At 41.3% G+C, this 16812-nt stretch overlaps 1 protein-coding gene across 1 annotated transcript; it reads right to left on the bottom strand.

Annotated features, from left to right (window-relative positions):
• Positions 1–3623: 3623 nt before the first annotated feature.
• farsa (phenylalanyl-tRNA synthetase subunit alpha) lies at positions 3624–16275 on the bottom strand. The gene is made up of 13 exons (XM_041977124.1): positions 16088–16275; positions 15719–15856; positions 14520–14618; positions 14303–14421; positions 10928–11020; positions 10266–10394; positions 10070–10185; positions 9911–9995; positions 9720–9819; positions 9337–9505; positions 9161–9238; positions 6446–6560; positions 3624–3993 (listed from the first exon to the last, which is right to left on the bottom strand). The coding sequence occupies exons 1-13, from the start codon at positions 16232–16234 to the stop codon at positions 3888–3890; spliced, it is 1494 nt and encodes a 497-aa protein (XP_041833058.1). The 5' UTR covers positions 16235–16275; the 3' UTR covers positions 3624–3887.
• Between the last annotated feature and the right edge of the window lie 537 nt (positions 16276–16812).

Genomic DNA, 16812 nt, shown 5'->3' with positions numbered 1-16812 from the left:
TTGTTTCTAAAATAACTCAGTTGAAGTTGTTAGTTGCACATTTTTGTTCCCTTTCATTTTTTTTTAACTTCTAGAAAATCTGGGTAACATTTGCAGAAAGATCTCTTTTGATTGTATCACTCTTCCCTGAAGCTTTAAATCCAAATTACACTATAGAAAATGTTACGACAGTGTTACAATAAAGTTCTTGAAAAGCTGATTTATGGTTCTTGTCAATCTAAACCTCGAAGCCTTAACTTGGATGTTACTTTGGTCAACAGCTAATAAACTAAAAATAGGTATTATTTACTTTTCATGACTGTCAGCATGTAATTTGTTTCAGATTGTGTTCTGGGTCCACCTGGAGATGAGGAAAAGAACACAGAGAGCAACCCTCAGCGCATGAGCTTCAGCCACCCCCACTCAGCGCATCCGTTCGCCCACAACGCCTTCCACGTCTGGGACCAGGACGATGTGGTCATCCCTCTGTCCCGTGACGACAGCCCGCAGGGCAGCCCTCTGCTGATGGCCGCTATCCCTTACATCCCCTCTTTCTTTCCACACTCGCTCAGCCCGACGGGCCATGCTCCTCATGCGCTCCCAGCAAGCCCGGGCCCACACAAAGAGATCAGCATCCCGAGGGAGCTCTGATCTGGACAACTATGGCCTAATGTGGCCGTAATATTACAAGATGATGTGGCAGCTGACCTTCAGCAGCAAAAAGAACTGCAATGACTGCTCTGTTTTCATATGTTGAAGGAATTCTTTAGTTTCACGCTACATGACTTGAGACTCTTGCACATCTTACAAACAGAAGCCTGAGCAGAGGACCTCAAAACAAAAGGTGTAGAGCAGAAGATAAAAATGGTGCCTGACAGCAGGCTTCAACACACCCATCTTCTTTCAATGTGAACAAAAATAAAAGATGTTTTTTCTCCAGATCAAACGTTGCACGTATCTTTCATGCAGGATTGTTTTATGTCCACTCAGTTTTTCCTGAGACCCTGAGACTGACTGATTGTCCGTCTGTTCAGCTGTTTCAATCCACCTGTGTGACAAGAGATTATTAGCTAGTCAGCTCACAGATTGACAACTTTCTCAGTATAAGACATGTCTCACTTCCAAGAGTTAATTTTACTCTATGATGTTTCCGTGCCTGCTTCCAACCTGGCCGACTTACACGATTCTGCATAACGTTATTTCAAGACACTGGGGGATTAGGCTAAGACGACGACTTAACAGAGTTCCAGCAATTCAACCTGTACACACACACGATGCCTTAATCCTGCAGTGTTTATTACAAGTGTTGCACACAGTCACAGACTCTTGTTTGGTCTGAAGAGTCAAACAATGCAGCTTAGCACCAAAGCATACGAGGCATGCTGGGAAGGTTAATCGCTCAGGAGCTTAGGTACTCCTGAAGGAGAGTAGTTTTCAGAGTCACAGTTTTTTGTTGCAGTTGTTGTTTGGTTACTTTAAAAATCTCTTGGATGTATTTTTATTCATATTTTAAAGAAGCACTACTGGACTTTAGCAGATTTTCTAACTTTGGTGCTGCCAAATGGCGTCTAAATCAGCATAGTCTCGCATCCTGGCTCTTCTCCGAGTTCTCTCCAGCCAGTAAAAGTCAGTCAGATGTTGACTCTTGTGTTATCTCTTGGTCTTTTTAAATTTTCTTTTCTTCTCTTCCTCTATGGTGCACATTGAAAACGACCAGTGTGATCAGCTCCAGTTTTTGGTGTGGAACATGATGCATAAAGCAACACTCTGCTGTAACATCATGCTCCAGGCTGGAAGATAAAGTTATGAAGTGTTGCTGGGCAACAAAAAGCTACAGGAATATACATGATGAATGTCACTGTGTCACCAAAATGAATCAGAAACATGTATTCTTAAGGTCAGAAAGTTATGCAGTGCTACTTTAATGTTGATAAAATAAATTTTAAATGCATATTTTTCCAGAGTTGGAGACAGTAGTATAAGGTTTGTGGGAGATTTGTAGGCAGTCACAAGTTTGTTTCATTTGACATTATGCACAAATGAATAAATAAAAGAAAACAAAACCATAATATTCTTAAGCAGGATTTCTTTTATATGTACATTTCATGACTAAAATCATCCATTCATGCTATATATGAGGTTTTTTGCACCACTTATAACCCCGTAGAGGAGAGGTTTGCACGGTCCATATAGAAGGTTGGAGGAACCAGTCCCGCCTACTTGTGATGAACAGGTAAATTTCATTCACCGTGAGGAACCAATGAAATGAGAAGGTAAAGCAGGGGAGTCAAACTTATTTTAATTGTTTAATCTAAAGACCTTGAATTGTCTTGTGCATGAAATGTGGTGTAAATGGTTCATTTGATCCCAAGCGGGCAGGGCCAGTAAAATAACAGCATGATAACCAATAAATAAGGAAAACTCCAGCAAGTATGTTTTCAAGATGTTTACATTTAATGGACCACCTTTTTAGAAAAACATATTCTTAACTGGAAATTTCTTGAGAAACTTAAATGCGTTGTCATCAATATTTTATCTCAGTTTATCATTCATACTTACAAATAATAGATCTAGAAATTAAACATTTCATCACATATTTAGAACCGAAATGATGCAGTATTTCACATTATGATCAGAGTAACCTTTCAAGAGCCAAGTTATTGTAAATGTACTTACATGTACATATCGACACATGTGTAATAATACTGACCATCTGAACTGATTCCCCTCATAACACAAACTGAAATCAGACCTTTTAGGTAAGATATAAGTTCTCCCCCGGTCTTGGAAATGTTTTATATTTAATCATAAAAAGCAACCTCAGGTGGACAAACTAGGATTTACAGTTATTTTCTTCTATGTCGTTTTCACATTTACCAAATTTATCCTGGGGGCAGGTTGGACACTCTAGCGGGCTGGTTTTGGGACCCGGGCCGCATGTTTGACACCCCTGAGCTAGAGCTTTAGCTAGAAAACAGCCAGGGGGATCTGGCTGCCAGGACTTGACCAGATGCTTGCCAACCTGGCAGGTGGAGGAGTGGGCGGGGCCAGATTAGCATATTAATAGATCCTCTTTTACTGTCTGAGGAAGAAGTTGTGGTCATTCCCAAGATATTTTAAAGCCATTGGATTTTTATAACTTCAATATGTACAAATCTAAAAAAGCAAAGACGATTTTAGAGGATTAATACATCATTTAAAACTTTTCAGACAATACAGACGAAAATGTTTAAAATAACAAAAATAAACAGCAATACTCAATACACATGCACATTTATATTTAGAAACGTATCCACTGTTGAGAGGCACAAGCAGGACAGTCTGGTCTTCACTCAAAACACAACCAAAGAAACTCAAAGGTTGTTAGTAATCCCACATTCCTGGAATCCCATCCAAACATGTCCGTGGCCTCTTTTTTCCCCGTCACAACAGACAGCTGCGTTTAACATAGTCCTGTAATCTGCGTTTGGAAAGGAACACCAACCAAACGCTTGAGAGTCTCATGAGATATTTAGGTTCATTGTAAACTTATTTTGCTGCAAGACTTTGGAAAGAAAAGATTTTTTCCTTTTTAACTGACATGGATATTAATGGTCACGAGTAAAATGAACTTATGAGAGAACAGAAAAAGGAATCAGACCATATTCGCAGCTAGAAAAAACATTTTTATTTTTCTATCTGTCACATTGCTAAGTTTTTTTCCTGTACAAGGTCATTGAATCTAATAACTTGGGTTTGTAAAAAATGGTTTCAGAGTTCGGAACAATGCTGCGTCTGTGCAGCAGTGGCTTTCACACCAACAGCTTTATCTAAGAGCAGAGGGAGGAGGGCTTCCTCTACAGATGGAGAAATGCTGTACGGTGAAAACCAGTCCTTTGGATTAATAATAATAACAGGGTGGGTGAAACTCAGGAGTCCAGTCGGCATATGGGGCTGTCGTAGACCATCTGTAGGTTCACCTTGTGTCCCACCAGTTCTCTGATGTTGTTGATGCCGTATTTGATCATGGTGGGCCTGCAGGTCAGAAGAGAAAGCAGCGTTTGTTTAGCAGAAAGTAAAACATGAGCAGCACGATAAGTATAACACATCAGGTACTTGGTCTGATTTTGATGCGGATAGCAGATAATTGATGTCATTACATCGGTTGTTTAGTCTTTAAAAGTCTGAGCAAACATCCAGATGTTTTAATTAAATTACGCTGGACTCATAAACACATAAAAACATGTTAAAAGACAGAATGATGATGTACTTTATTACATTTTTTATGATGAGCTCCATGATGCAAATCAGCTCTACAGCTTGCAACAACGCATTAGCCTCAAACTAGCCAACCATTAGCACAATTTGCACAACCATCTTATGTTGTAGTAGCTACACATCAGCTCAATGCTGTGTGGACCAAAGGTCCAAGTTCATGAGCTCACACTGTGGTTGCAACAGAACCAAATGCTCACTTCTTATTGGATGCAACACCGTGGACCAACTGATTTTGTGCAGGACCACAATTATAGAGTCAAGAATCACCACCGATATCTGCCTCTTTTTTTCTTTATTTTTTGCCAGTAGACATCTGAGATGAACAGCTACACGGCTGGAACAGCTTATCAAGTAATGAAAAAATTAAGAATATGAGGTGTGACAAAGCATATTATGCTAACTATGAACTATGAACATCATTTATGCTAAAGGTAGCACAGCTGCTGCAGGTTTGTCGGCTGCACATCCAGGATGAGAATCTCCCGTTCTACCACATCCCGAAGCTGCTCTACTGGACTACCACTACTGGAGATTTGGTGACTGTGGAGGCCGTTGGAGTAAAGTGAACTCATTGTTATGTTCTAGGAAGTAGTTGGAAGAAGATGGGGAAGATTGGCAAAAGATGCTACACTGTGGATGGACATGGTCAGCAACAATACTCGGGTAGAATGTGGTGGTTGAATGATGGCCACAAAGTTTGCCAAGAAAATATCCCCCACACCATCAGCAGCCTGGACTGTTGATCCAAGGCAGGATGGATGCATGTTTTCATGTTGTTTCCACCTAATTCTGACCCTACGATCTCAAAGTTGAGCTGAAATGGTGACTCATCAGACCAGACAACATTTCTCCATCTTCTATTGTCCAGTTTTGGTGGGTCTGTGTGAACTGTGAGTCTTAGCTGACAGGAGTGGCACCCAGTGTGGTCTTCTGCTACTTCATGCTACGCTATTCTCCATCTTAGTTGGAACCAGTTGTTGACTTCCTGTTGATTTTCTATCATCGCCCACCAATCTGCCCATTCTCCTCTGTCCTCAAACATCAACAAGACTTTTCTCATTCAGACCATTCTTTGTAGACCCTAGAGATGGTTGTGTATGATAATCCCAGTAAATACTCAGACCAACAACCATGCCATGTTAAAGTCACTTTAATCCTCTTTCTTCCTCATTCTGATGCTCAGTTTGAACTTCAGCAAGTCGTCCTCATCATGTCCACATGACTGAATGTGTTGAGCTGCTGCCGTGTGATTGGCTGATACTTGTGTTAACAAGCGAGTGAACCAGTAGACCTGATAAAGTAGCCGGTGAGCGTATTTTCAGTGTAAGACTATTTTAGTCTTGATCATTCAGCTGTAATCCTGGAGGTGTTTAATGGTCCTGGAGGATCTAATAAGGATGTAGAGATTTGTGCTTTAACAGGTCACGCTCTGGAAATCTGTGACGGAGTTCCCCGGCTGCTTCGAGGAAGGATTTTCACAGACAACAGACTGGTTAGAAAGCCACACAGTCAGGCCTGTTAATCTGTCATCTAGGTGTAAGAAAGAGTTCCCTACACTGAACTGGAACCAGCACCAAACCCTGAACACCAGTTGTTTTGAAGTTACCTCCCCATCCATAACTCCTGGTTTATAGAGCAGGCCTCAGGTCTGAGAGTTAAAAACAGCAGAGGGCTGGGAGATGCAGCAAGGATTACCCTGCATGGATTATTCAAGCTTTTCCCAGTTCACACGATTGCATGTTATTAGCACTCCCAGTTCAATCCAAATAAAACTGTATTTAAACAGTTTGCTGTAGAGAGACCACCACATGAGATTTAGTCAATAATATGGGCAAATGGAACTATGAGTTAAAAATGGGTTGAAAAGACTGAGAAATTCAACAGGATTTAGATCAGCTCTAAACAGCTGATAGAGTTACATCCCATCAGACGGAGTAACCGTACTCAATATTATAACAAAGAAAGCATGTATGAATGGGCAAATCCTCTTCAGAAAACTAGTGCTAATATATGAAATGTAGGTCAGACGTGAGCTACAGCAGACCGAGTTGCACACCTTTAATCCCTAAATAGGAACTATACTGTGGTTTAAAAAAAACAAACAAAAAAAAACAGATATGTTCCCGTTTTCTAAGTGCATGATGTCGTCACGCCGAGCCGGACGACGTAAGCGAGGTCATTGGTGTGGGAATCGTCTGTGTTCTCTCACCTCTCCAGAGACAGGCCCCAGGCGATTACCGACACATCCTCAGGAAGGCCCATGGGCAGCAGCATCTCCGGTCTGAAGACCCCAGAATTTCCCACTTCCACCCACTTTTTGAGTCCTGCATGTGGAAAAGGGAATTAGACTGGAGAAAAACCATAAAAGAGAACTGCTGGAAAAGCAGATGAAAAAAAGAAATGTGGTGATGCCTCGCGGTCTGACAGATGCTGCATGTGGCGTTCATGTCCTCCTTTTAGTGTGCAGGTTTTGACTTTTCACAGAATTTTTGCTTCAACAACGACATCTTCGTCTACTTTGTCCATACCCACCATCATTTTGTGTATTTTGCAGAGCCGGCGCTGTGGGCGGGCCCCAGTGGGCTAGGCCCTCCCATTTACAAATCAGGCCCTTCTATCCAGGAACAGGCCCTTTAATTGTAATTTACATACTTTTAAACATTATTTTCATTCATAATTATTTAAAATCTTCTTTTATAGTGGTACTAAATCATCATAACTCAGCCTCGTTTTGACCAACGGGTCAGGACGGGACGGTTAGCGTGTGGATATGGTTTGTAAACTGTAACCTCGCTGTGTTCTCACAGCCAACCGTAACCTCACCTGGAAGGCGGAGTGTAAGCCGTACAGCGATAGATGGCTCAGCTACGTAATAGCATCACGCCATCGCAGAGCCTTCCTTAAAGTTTAACCAAAACACGACTCAAAAACAATGGAGGAGAATGGCATCACTCAACAGTTTGTGTTCTTTCTTCTTGGCGGTGCTTTGTAAAACTGAGATTTAACCAACAAAAGAAAATCTGTTGCTCTAAACAAGGAGCTGCTCCTGCTTTGTTTTTATACCAGGTTGCACAGAAGGTGACTTTTTTTCAACCAATCAAGGATTGCAGTGTGTCAAGCTCCACCCATTTGGGTTGGACTGGTTAGACTGGTACCCCAACAGAAGGTTCCCAACAAAGTACTACAGGTGGGGTCAGGTATGAGAGCATCATTCCCAGTTTCTACGTGTGAAATGCCATACAATGCGTCCTGACCCACCTGCCCCCATTGGTGGAAACAAGGCTTTAGAATCAGTTCCTGCTTCCTGCTGCCGCTGAGAAAATGGACCTCTAGCGATATTTGCAAGTTGTGTGTGTGTGTCTGTATATTTTATCCAGTGTTGGATATCCAACACGATGTGTATGTTTATCTACTGATGGGAGTAACAAGTTACAGTAACGATATTACTTTTTTGGGTAACGAAGTAATGCGTTACACCTAAAATATCGGTAACGAAATTACTCTACTGACTACAGTAACATGTTTTTCTGTGTGTGTGCTTGCCTAGGTACGTTGCCATAGAGACCGATTTGCGTGACTCAGCTGATTGTGCGCCAACTAAAGAGAGAAATGAAGCTGGAGAGTCAGGGTTACGGGCTTTTGGTCAGTGGCGATATTCGCATTATTTTCAGTTCAGTCCAGTTGTGGTGAAAGATCCTGGTCGCCGGTCAGTGGAAGGTGTCCTTCAGCAGCCAACCCGCCTAAACAAGCAGCCGACCCGCCTAAACAAGCAGCCGACCCGCCTAAACAAGCAGCCGACCCACCTAAACAAGCAGCCGACCCGCCTAAACAAGCTAAGCTTTTTTCAACATTTCCTGGAGCGCAGCAGCCGGTAAGACAGAAATTAACAAGCAAGTTGCAGGGTTCATTGTAGGAGACGTGCTCCCCCTGTCGACTACTGAATCGCCAGGTTTAGAAAAATACTAGATAAAATGATGATGAGACAAGTGTGCTCATTTCTTCCCACAGACAGGGATGTTGTTCTTGTGGTTTTAAAGCCATTTTGTTTACAATATACAGTAAACACTATGCAGGCAGGCAGTGATGATTGGGCTATGTTGTTTATCCATGTCTACACGGTGAATTAAGAAATAAGTAGTGACGTTACTTTTCAAACGCAGCAACTAGTAAAGTAATTTCATTACAATTTACAGAAGTAATGAGTAACTAGTAACCACTATTTTAGTGCAACTATCCCAACACTGATTTTATCTGTGTGCCTATATATTCACCAAATCTTGCAAGAACTTCAAGATTGTAATTTATTCTTCAAGCTATTGCGATATTCAGTCATTGGCTAGCTTCAGTGAAGTACCAGCGACTGATACCTTTGGAGAATGGACGTAAGAAAGTGGTTCAATGATGAGGAAAAGAAAGGAACGTGTCAGGTATCACAAACTAACAAGGTAGGCCTAAGCGTGATGTGGACGTGGGGGCCAGGGGGTTGGTTGGATAGAGTGGAGGATGGTCTGGGGAAGGGATGCGAGACCACCACGACCCATTACTGGTCTTTTTATTTTTAGTTCTTTATTGTCATTTGCTCCCTCATTATAGTCGTATGTTTTATCTTTGGAAAAGACCTCTTAAGGCCTAAAATGGACAGATTACTGACATTCGCCTACTCTTGTCTGATTTTTGATTTGGATTTTTTTGTTCATCATCTGCAGCTGGATTAAACTCAGTCCAACTCATCCTTACTAAATGTAGTTAGTCACAATTACATTTCTACTGACAGTATTTTAGTACATCAGGTTCCTGCCTGCTGCAGATGTTTGCTTCACGTTTTCTCTGAAATTCCACTGTGGTTCGTTGGTTGAAACTAAATTAATCATGAATTTAAAGCAGCAGTCAGACAAACTGGACCACATGTGTAGCTCAGCTGTACCTTCATGGTAGCTGAACACCTCCATGCTGGGCTCTGTGTACGGATTATAGGCCGGCTTGAAGCGTAGTTTGGTTATTCCTGAAAGAAACAACAAAGGAACCATTTCTGTGCCATCCTTTGGACCCTGAAGCGTTCTCTCTAAAGTCCACTTCCCAGCGTCGTCTGCTGATTCTCACCTAGCTTAGTGAAGAACTGATGCAGGACGCCCATGAGGTCTCCCAGCGTCAGCCCATAGTCGGCCACCACGCCCTCGATCTGGTGGAACTCTGCCAGGTGGGTGGCGTCCAAAGTCTCGTTCCTGAAGACTCGGTCGATGGAGAAATACTTGACGGGGGTGAATTTCTCCTGAGTGGACATGCGGGTGATGAGGAGAGCTTCATTAATAACAACATGTGTGCACCACACATGCAGAAGTATGCCAGTTCTGACAGTTTGCAGCATTTTAGCCAAAACTTTATTAATTTATTCCTCATCTGCGGGTAATAACGCTTCATTTCAGGCCCGTAATACGGCAGCCACATGGAGGTGAATCAGGAATTTTAGCGTTTGCTGATCTCACCTGCTGCGCCAGCTTATACAGCATGCGAGCGCTGGCTGCTGTCGTGTGCGTGCGCAGGATGTTCTTCTGAGCCTCCTCCATCTTCCAGTCGTATTTGTATCTAAAACGCAGCAGGATGGAGAATCAGTAGGATGATGCAGGGGGCAGTGATGATGACTACACTGGTGTTTGAGCTAATGATCACGCCTCACCCCTGTGAGCCGTAGCCTCCCTCTGAGTGGACCTTCTTCACCCTCTCCAGGTAGTCTGCTGGGAACTGGTGGGCGAGTGCCGGGTCTGAAAGATGATCTGAGTGACTGATCTCAGAAAACTGGGACTGGATTTAGGGAAGCTGACGCATAGAGACTTACCAGACAGGAAGAAGGTGTCGTGCTGGTCTCTGGCCGGGTGCTGCTGAGGCTGGAAAAGCGAGTCAAAGTTCCAGAAAGAGCTTTCTATGAAGTTGTTGGTCGGCATCTCGGTGAAACTACAAAAACAAGTTTGTGTTGCTTTTTATGAGTCAGAGATCTTAATCTTTAATGATTCTTCTGTTTCCCAGCTGCTCACCCCATCTCCAGGAAGATCTGCCTGAACTGGGATCGCACCTTCATGAGCGGGTGCAGGTGACCGCAGTCTGGGGCCACGCCCATGGCTTCAAAGTTGTAGGGTTTGAACTTCTTCTCCTTCCAGCTGCCACTACAATTGGATGAAAGAAGAGCCGTTTAAGATCCCACCCTCCTTCCAGACCAAGGTAACAACTATGCAACATGGCTTTAATGTTTTTAATCTGCATCTCAGACAGCTGAGAGCATCAAATCTATGGTGTGTGGACAAAGGCCACATCAGTTTGACTTTTTTTGGGCCATGAGAACAGTGAACATCTGGAAGCTGCTTTTAGCTAAATCCCCTCTATGATAAGCTTTGATGTGAACCTGAGGTGAGCGCGTTCTGTCATTTTAACGTCTCACTGTCAGCATTACAAGCTGCATCATGAGTTCAGACCAGTTAAAAGTTTAGACACATGCAACAAGTCGGTCTTCTGTCCTGCTCTGCCTTTAGGACCGGGTCCATATCTTTGGACTTTTCCCCATATGTGGGCAGATGATTCTCTGCGTCCTCAGTCTGAGACCCTGCACACCGTCACCGACTGACAGAGGAGGCCAGACAGGACGCTTTTTTCCTCATTTACAACTGTGCTAAACAAACAGATAGAGAGAAGGGAGACTCACGTCGTGATCATCTCAGGGGTGAGTTCTGTCTCCTGCTTGGTCACAGTGGTGCTGAAGGAGCTTCCCTTTGTGATCCAGTAAGACTTTACTGTCCTAAAAAAACAATTAAAACAACTTCAGATGTCCTAGAAGCACAGAAGGATTCAAGAGATCATTAAAAGAAAAAAGTGAGAAATAATCTTTTATTCTGATAATATAAAACACAACAATTATCAATCAATATATAAATTAATTAGATAAATAAGATTTAAAAATAAATTTAAAATAAAATCAATTAAACCATTGATGAGAATAAAATGGTAAATATAATAAAAATGAAAAAATATAATAAAATAAAGTAATAAAATAAAATAATAAAAAGCTCTTTTTTTTAGAAAAAAAATGATATAAAAAAATAAATACACTAATAAATCATCATTTTAAAGTAATTAAAAGAAATAAAAATGTAATCACATATTAGAACACAGAATATGATAATAGAAAAGTAAAAAAAATAAATGTAAAATCTAAATAAATCAAATAAATGCATTTAAAAAATTAAGTGAAAAATAAAATTAAATCCAAAATAAAATGATAAAGATAATAAATGCAGAATTAAAAAAAAAAAAAAAAAAAAAAAATATGAATGAATGAAATCACTGATTTAACATCCATCTGACAGTCAGTATGAGCAGCACTGGCAATATTAACAATTAATTAGCATTAATTGTTAATATTTTAAGCTGTATAGAAAATAAAATATATATATATTTTTTAGGTAGTTTTGCTAAAATTTACACAAATAAAAATCATTTAAAGGGACATTAGTGTCAGTGGGCGTAAACACTTTGTGAGAAAAATAAACATTTTTCACTCATCCAGTCTAGTTCATTCATAAATAGAAATAGTAAATAGAAACATTACACACTTGCAGCCTCATTTCAGTGGTTTCATCCACATAAAATGCTACAGATGAGACATAACGTAACATTTCTGTTGTCGTTGCTGCTACAGCAGAGAAGTTTCACTGAGGTGAGATGGGATTAAAGTAATATCAAGCGTGCACATGAATAATCACCAAAATCTCCCTCTAATGACATCAGAGTATTTAACAAACATTGTGTATGTGTGTGTGTGAAAGCCCTGCAGCGTGTGTTTAATGTGCATCTGAGGCGGCTCTATGTTGAAGATTTCCCGATAGGGGAAAAAAGAGCCTCTGAGGAGAGACGGTTGGTTAAATCAGCTTAATTTAGCTGAATTCTGATGAGAAACAGCATCCAGAGTAAGAGGATTGATGTTGGATACACAGCGTGGTACAAATCCAGAGTATATTTCAGTGATCTGACACCAAAATCCACATGTTCTCCTTGTTTTGAACTGCAGCTTCTCTGACTCATTCTGTATTTATGATCATCTAACACGTAGAAGCAGAGGAGAGAGTCATGTTTGCTTTGTGAACATGGAGATAACAGAGTCCTAAAGCAGCAGGGTGAAGGTGAACGTCAAGTCGAGTTAATTAAACAGAGATAAGATGTTTAGAGCTGCATGTAGTGGAGACAGGATTCACCTTCTGTCAAACAGCTGATCAATTATTTAATCCAGTTTCCGATATACATGTATGAAATCATCTGTAGCTTCACGCTGTGTATAGAGCACAACGTCCCCGCAGTGAAACCAGATCCTCTTAACATAAGCCACTTTGGCCTTTTTTTTGTTGTTTTTTCAGAAGCCGCTTAAAAACATTGGCATGACAGGTTGCAGCCTTTTTGGGTGTAGCTGCTTGTTTGGGCTGCCTCCAGCTGAGCTTTTTCCTGTTTAACTTACATCATAGTTTAAGCAGAGAAAAAAAATTGAGTTTCAGACTGGAATCATGTGCAAGTGGACTTATTTAATGCTGTACGAGGATGAGCAGGTTAATAAGTGTCGACCATGTACATCATACAGTGTAGCAGTTTTAATCTTATATACCATCAGCCACTTTATTAAGTACACCTGTTCAACTGCTTGTTAACACAAATATCTCATCAGCCAATCACACGGCAGCAACACAACACATCTAGTCATGTAGACATGATGAAGACGACTTGCTGAAGTTCAAACTGAGCATCAGAATGAGGAAGAAGGGGAATTTAAACATGGCATTGTTTAAACACCACAGCTGTTGCTGACCATGTCCATCCCTTTATGACCACAGTGTAGCATCTTCTGATGCTACTTCCAGCAGGATAATGCACCATGTCACAAAGCTCAGATCATCTCCACCTGCTTTCTAGCACATGACATTGAGTTCACTGGACTCCAACGACCTCCACAGTTACCAGATCTCAATCCAGTAGAGCAGCTTTGGGATGTGGTGGAACGGGAGATTCTCATCATGGATGTGCAGCAACTGTGTGATGATGTCATGACAATATGAGCCAAATCTCTGAGGAATGTTTCCAACACCTTGTTGGATCAATGACAACAAGAACTGAAGCAGTTTTGGGTGTAAAAGTGGGTCTGACCTGGTACTAGCAAGGTGGACTTAATAAAGTGGCAAAGGATCATTTAATCCAGTGGTTCTCAACGTTCTTCCTCAGGAACCCCCTTCATGCATATACTAAAAGCCATGGACCCCCTGCCTCAACCCGTGCTGAAACCATGCTTGCTTTTATGTTTTCAAGTGAGATTCTCACCATAAACAAGTCCCGTCCTTCCAAAGTTAAATTAATTAAATTAACGTGTACCCTTACTTTTTTTTTTAAAATAGGGACGATGTGTGGACATGAACCACAATGGCTCTCAATGCTCAAAGCCTCAAGGACACCCTGTAGTCTTTGGGGGACCACAGGTTGGGAACCACTGATTTAATTAATGATATATTTACTTAAATTCATTTAAGCTTTTTATGCATTTTATGATAAAGTTATTTTAAGGCACTTTCACAGATTATCATCCATTTAAAACAAATCCTTTTTATGACCCACTATACTGTAATTTATAATAACTGTAAATTTAGGTTTTCTGGTTTTGGACTTATTTTAGAACATAGTATCTTTTATGAGCCTGTTTTTAAAAGCTCTGGTAACTTTTCTTTCTGTATCACACAGACATTTTAATAAGAGGAGACTAAATCTACACAAAAATGTAGAAATCTCATCGTGTTTCAGCTTTTGGTTTGGCCTCCCGCCGGGTTCATTTCTGTCCTTCTGCTGGTTCTGTCATCATCCTGCCCTGATATAAACTGCCGTGACGCCAGCACGTCATGTTTTCTAACACAGAGGAAATTAATCCTGCGTTTAATGACGGATGAGCTGCATTAAAAGGCTGACGCAACCAGTCTGATGAGCTGAACTCAGCTCTTGATCAACAACAAACCCTCTGCTGCCACCTGCTGGACAACAGCTCATCACTTACACTTCAGAGAGCAGTTTTCTCTTCTTCAGCTCGTTCTTCTCCTTCTCTTCCAGCTGGGTGGAGTCTCCTTTCTGCACCAGATGCAGCTTCTCTCTGACCTGGTCTTGGATGCTCTCCACCTGACGGCCAAAGCGGAACCACACACACACAAACACATCTTAATGAGAATGAAACCCCTAAAGGACACATTGGTAGGTCTGTGTGTATGAACACATACAGTTTTGAATATCCTGGGGCCTCCCTCGTGGGTCTTGTCCACTCGGATCCACTTGTTGGACATGGCCTTGCTAAAGCCGATCTTCCCAAAGGACAGTTTCTATGCAACGAGAATGCAGAGGTTCAACAGCATGACAACAATATAAAGGACGATGGATCTGTTCCAACTCTAATCCCAGGTGGTTCTGTTTGGGTTGATGCTAATCTGCTTGTCACCTAAGGAAGCTCGTAGGATTGACCACAAAGCTGCTTTGTATATCACAGAGTCATTAAGGAACACATATGACTCAACAAGGAACTTATTTATTGTCCCTAATAACTTGGTTTGCAGACAGTTCAAGAAAAACATTACATCAAACAGTAAGATCTCCACACACCAAGCATGACTGTCCTATAAAATCCCCAAATAAAAAACATTAAAATGAAATAAAAACTGCTATTAAAAAATATTATTCAACAAATAAAAATTGCCAAAATAAAAGCAGTACACAGAATATGATCCTTCTGTGGAGTCTTCCAAGTAAACTTATTCAGTTGTGTTTTTGTAGATGAGAAGCAGGACATTTAGATTAACATCTAAGGATGTTCTGGAGGAGCTCATGTTACTACAAACCTCCAGCCAATTACAAACTCATATATCCAGAAGATCACAGAGTGAGAAAACATGTAAATTTAACAGTTAAGTTAATCCACCCAATAACAAAAGTGGCTGTTTCATCCTCTCCTTCTGACCTGCATGCTGCTTCCAATTTGCTTAGTGATGTTGTGAATATGTTCAAATGTATGTTCCATTTATAAACTCCAAAAACAGCCACCAGGGAACCAAGATCACACATCCTTACTAATATATTAATATTATTTTATATAATTGCCACAAAATCTTCATCAGCTAAGCAAATGAAGGGTTTGCTATAAGAAAAGTTGCCTGAACTGTATGTTGAACACAATATGGATATTTCTAACACGCTGGATGTTTGTTAATATTTGTTATAACCACATTTAGATGAGTATAAACAAGACATATAATTAAGCTTGGTAACATTTGGGATTCATTGCACAATCAGTATTATTATAAACTATAGCACAAAACAGCAGAAGGCTTTCTCTAGTTGGGTTTGCATCTTTAACCTAATGCTCACACCAGTTTGGGGCTGACCTGTCAGCTACCAGTGTACCTGACCACTCCACCTGGACACTCACCATGAGCTCACTCTGTGGCAAGCCCTCCAGAGGGACGGAGTTGAAGACCCGGGCTTCATGGCTGCCCTGCTCGGCTATCTCACGGCCCTCCTCCGTCAGTTCCCAGTGCTTGGAGGAGCGCAGCTCCGCGGAGATTATCTGCACACAATTCAACAAACCAGACTGTCAACTTTCCTGAATGTCAGCAGTGGATTTTATAACCGCGTTCATCGCATCTGCCTCACTGGACTGCGTTGTACTTTACTGCAGGTGAGAAACGAACCCTACGTCCAGTTATCGCCCCTTTAAACCTGACCTTATTGCATCAGTCACATCAAGCGGTGACCATGACAGCCTAACTTCCGCCGACTCTCAGCCCGCGAAACTCACGTCGCCAAGCGCCTGCAGACTCTTCACGGCTCCAACGATGACCTGGTGGTCCAACCCGAGGCTGCTCGCTACGTCCAGGCTGTCCACCCCGTCGTCCGCTTTCTCAATCCGATGTAGAAGCGTCTCCACTGTACCGGTGTCCGCCATGCTGGAGCCGTGCGAAGCCCGAAAGAGAGCGGATGTGACGTCGAGCTCTCAGACGCAGAGCGTGTAGGGCAGCGAGACTATCGCGAGATTACTGCGAGGCTACAGCGAGATTACTATTAATTCCTTCGTTCAGTTAACGGTTTTACAACTTATTCCTTTTGTTTACAATAGTCTTAGCATGTGTAAGAATTTAAAATAAATAAATTAATTTGAATTAAATGAAATAATTAGGAAATGGCTTTTCAGCATTTCCCCAACTGTAATAAAAGTTTCAAGTTTAACAAATCACAATGTGCGCTTTTAAGAATATTTATCATCTGTTGAATAATGTCCGGTCTTGAACAGCCCATAATACTGTACTGAGGTACAGTGGTTCATTTACTTTTCAACTGGATAAAGATTTCCAGTCTGGTTCTAAACTGGTTTGGAAGACAACTACATATCAATTGGTAACTATAAATCAGCTCAATCAAACATGACATGTAGAGTTCTCCAAGGCTCCATTTCTGACCCTGGTATTGTTCAGCATCTACATGCTCCTACTGGTTTGGATAATAGAAACAAAATATCTAATCATA

Source organism: Melanotaenia boesemani, chromosome 2, assembly GCF_017639745.1.
Source record: "Melanotaenia boesemani isolate fMelBoe1 chromosome 2, fMelBoe1.pri, whole genome shotgun sequence".
Lineage (NCBI taxonomy): Eukaryota > Metazoa > Chordata > Actinopteri > Atheriniformes > Melanotaeniidae > Melanotaenia > Melanotaenia boesemani.
This window is presented reverse-complemented; position numbering and strand designations above follow the sequence as displayed.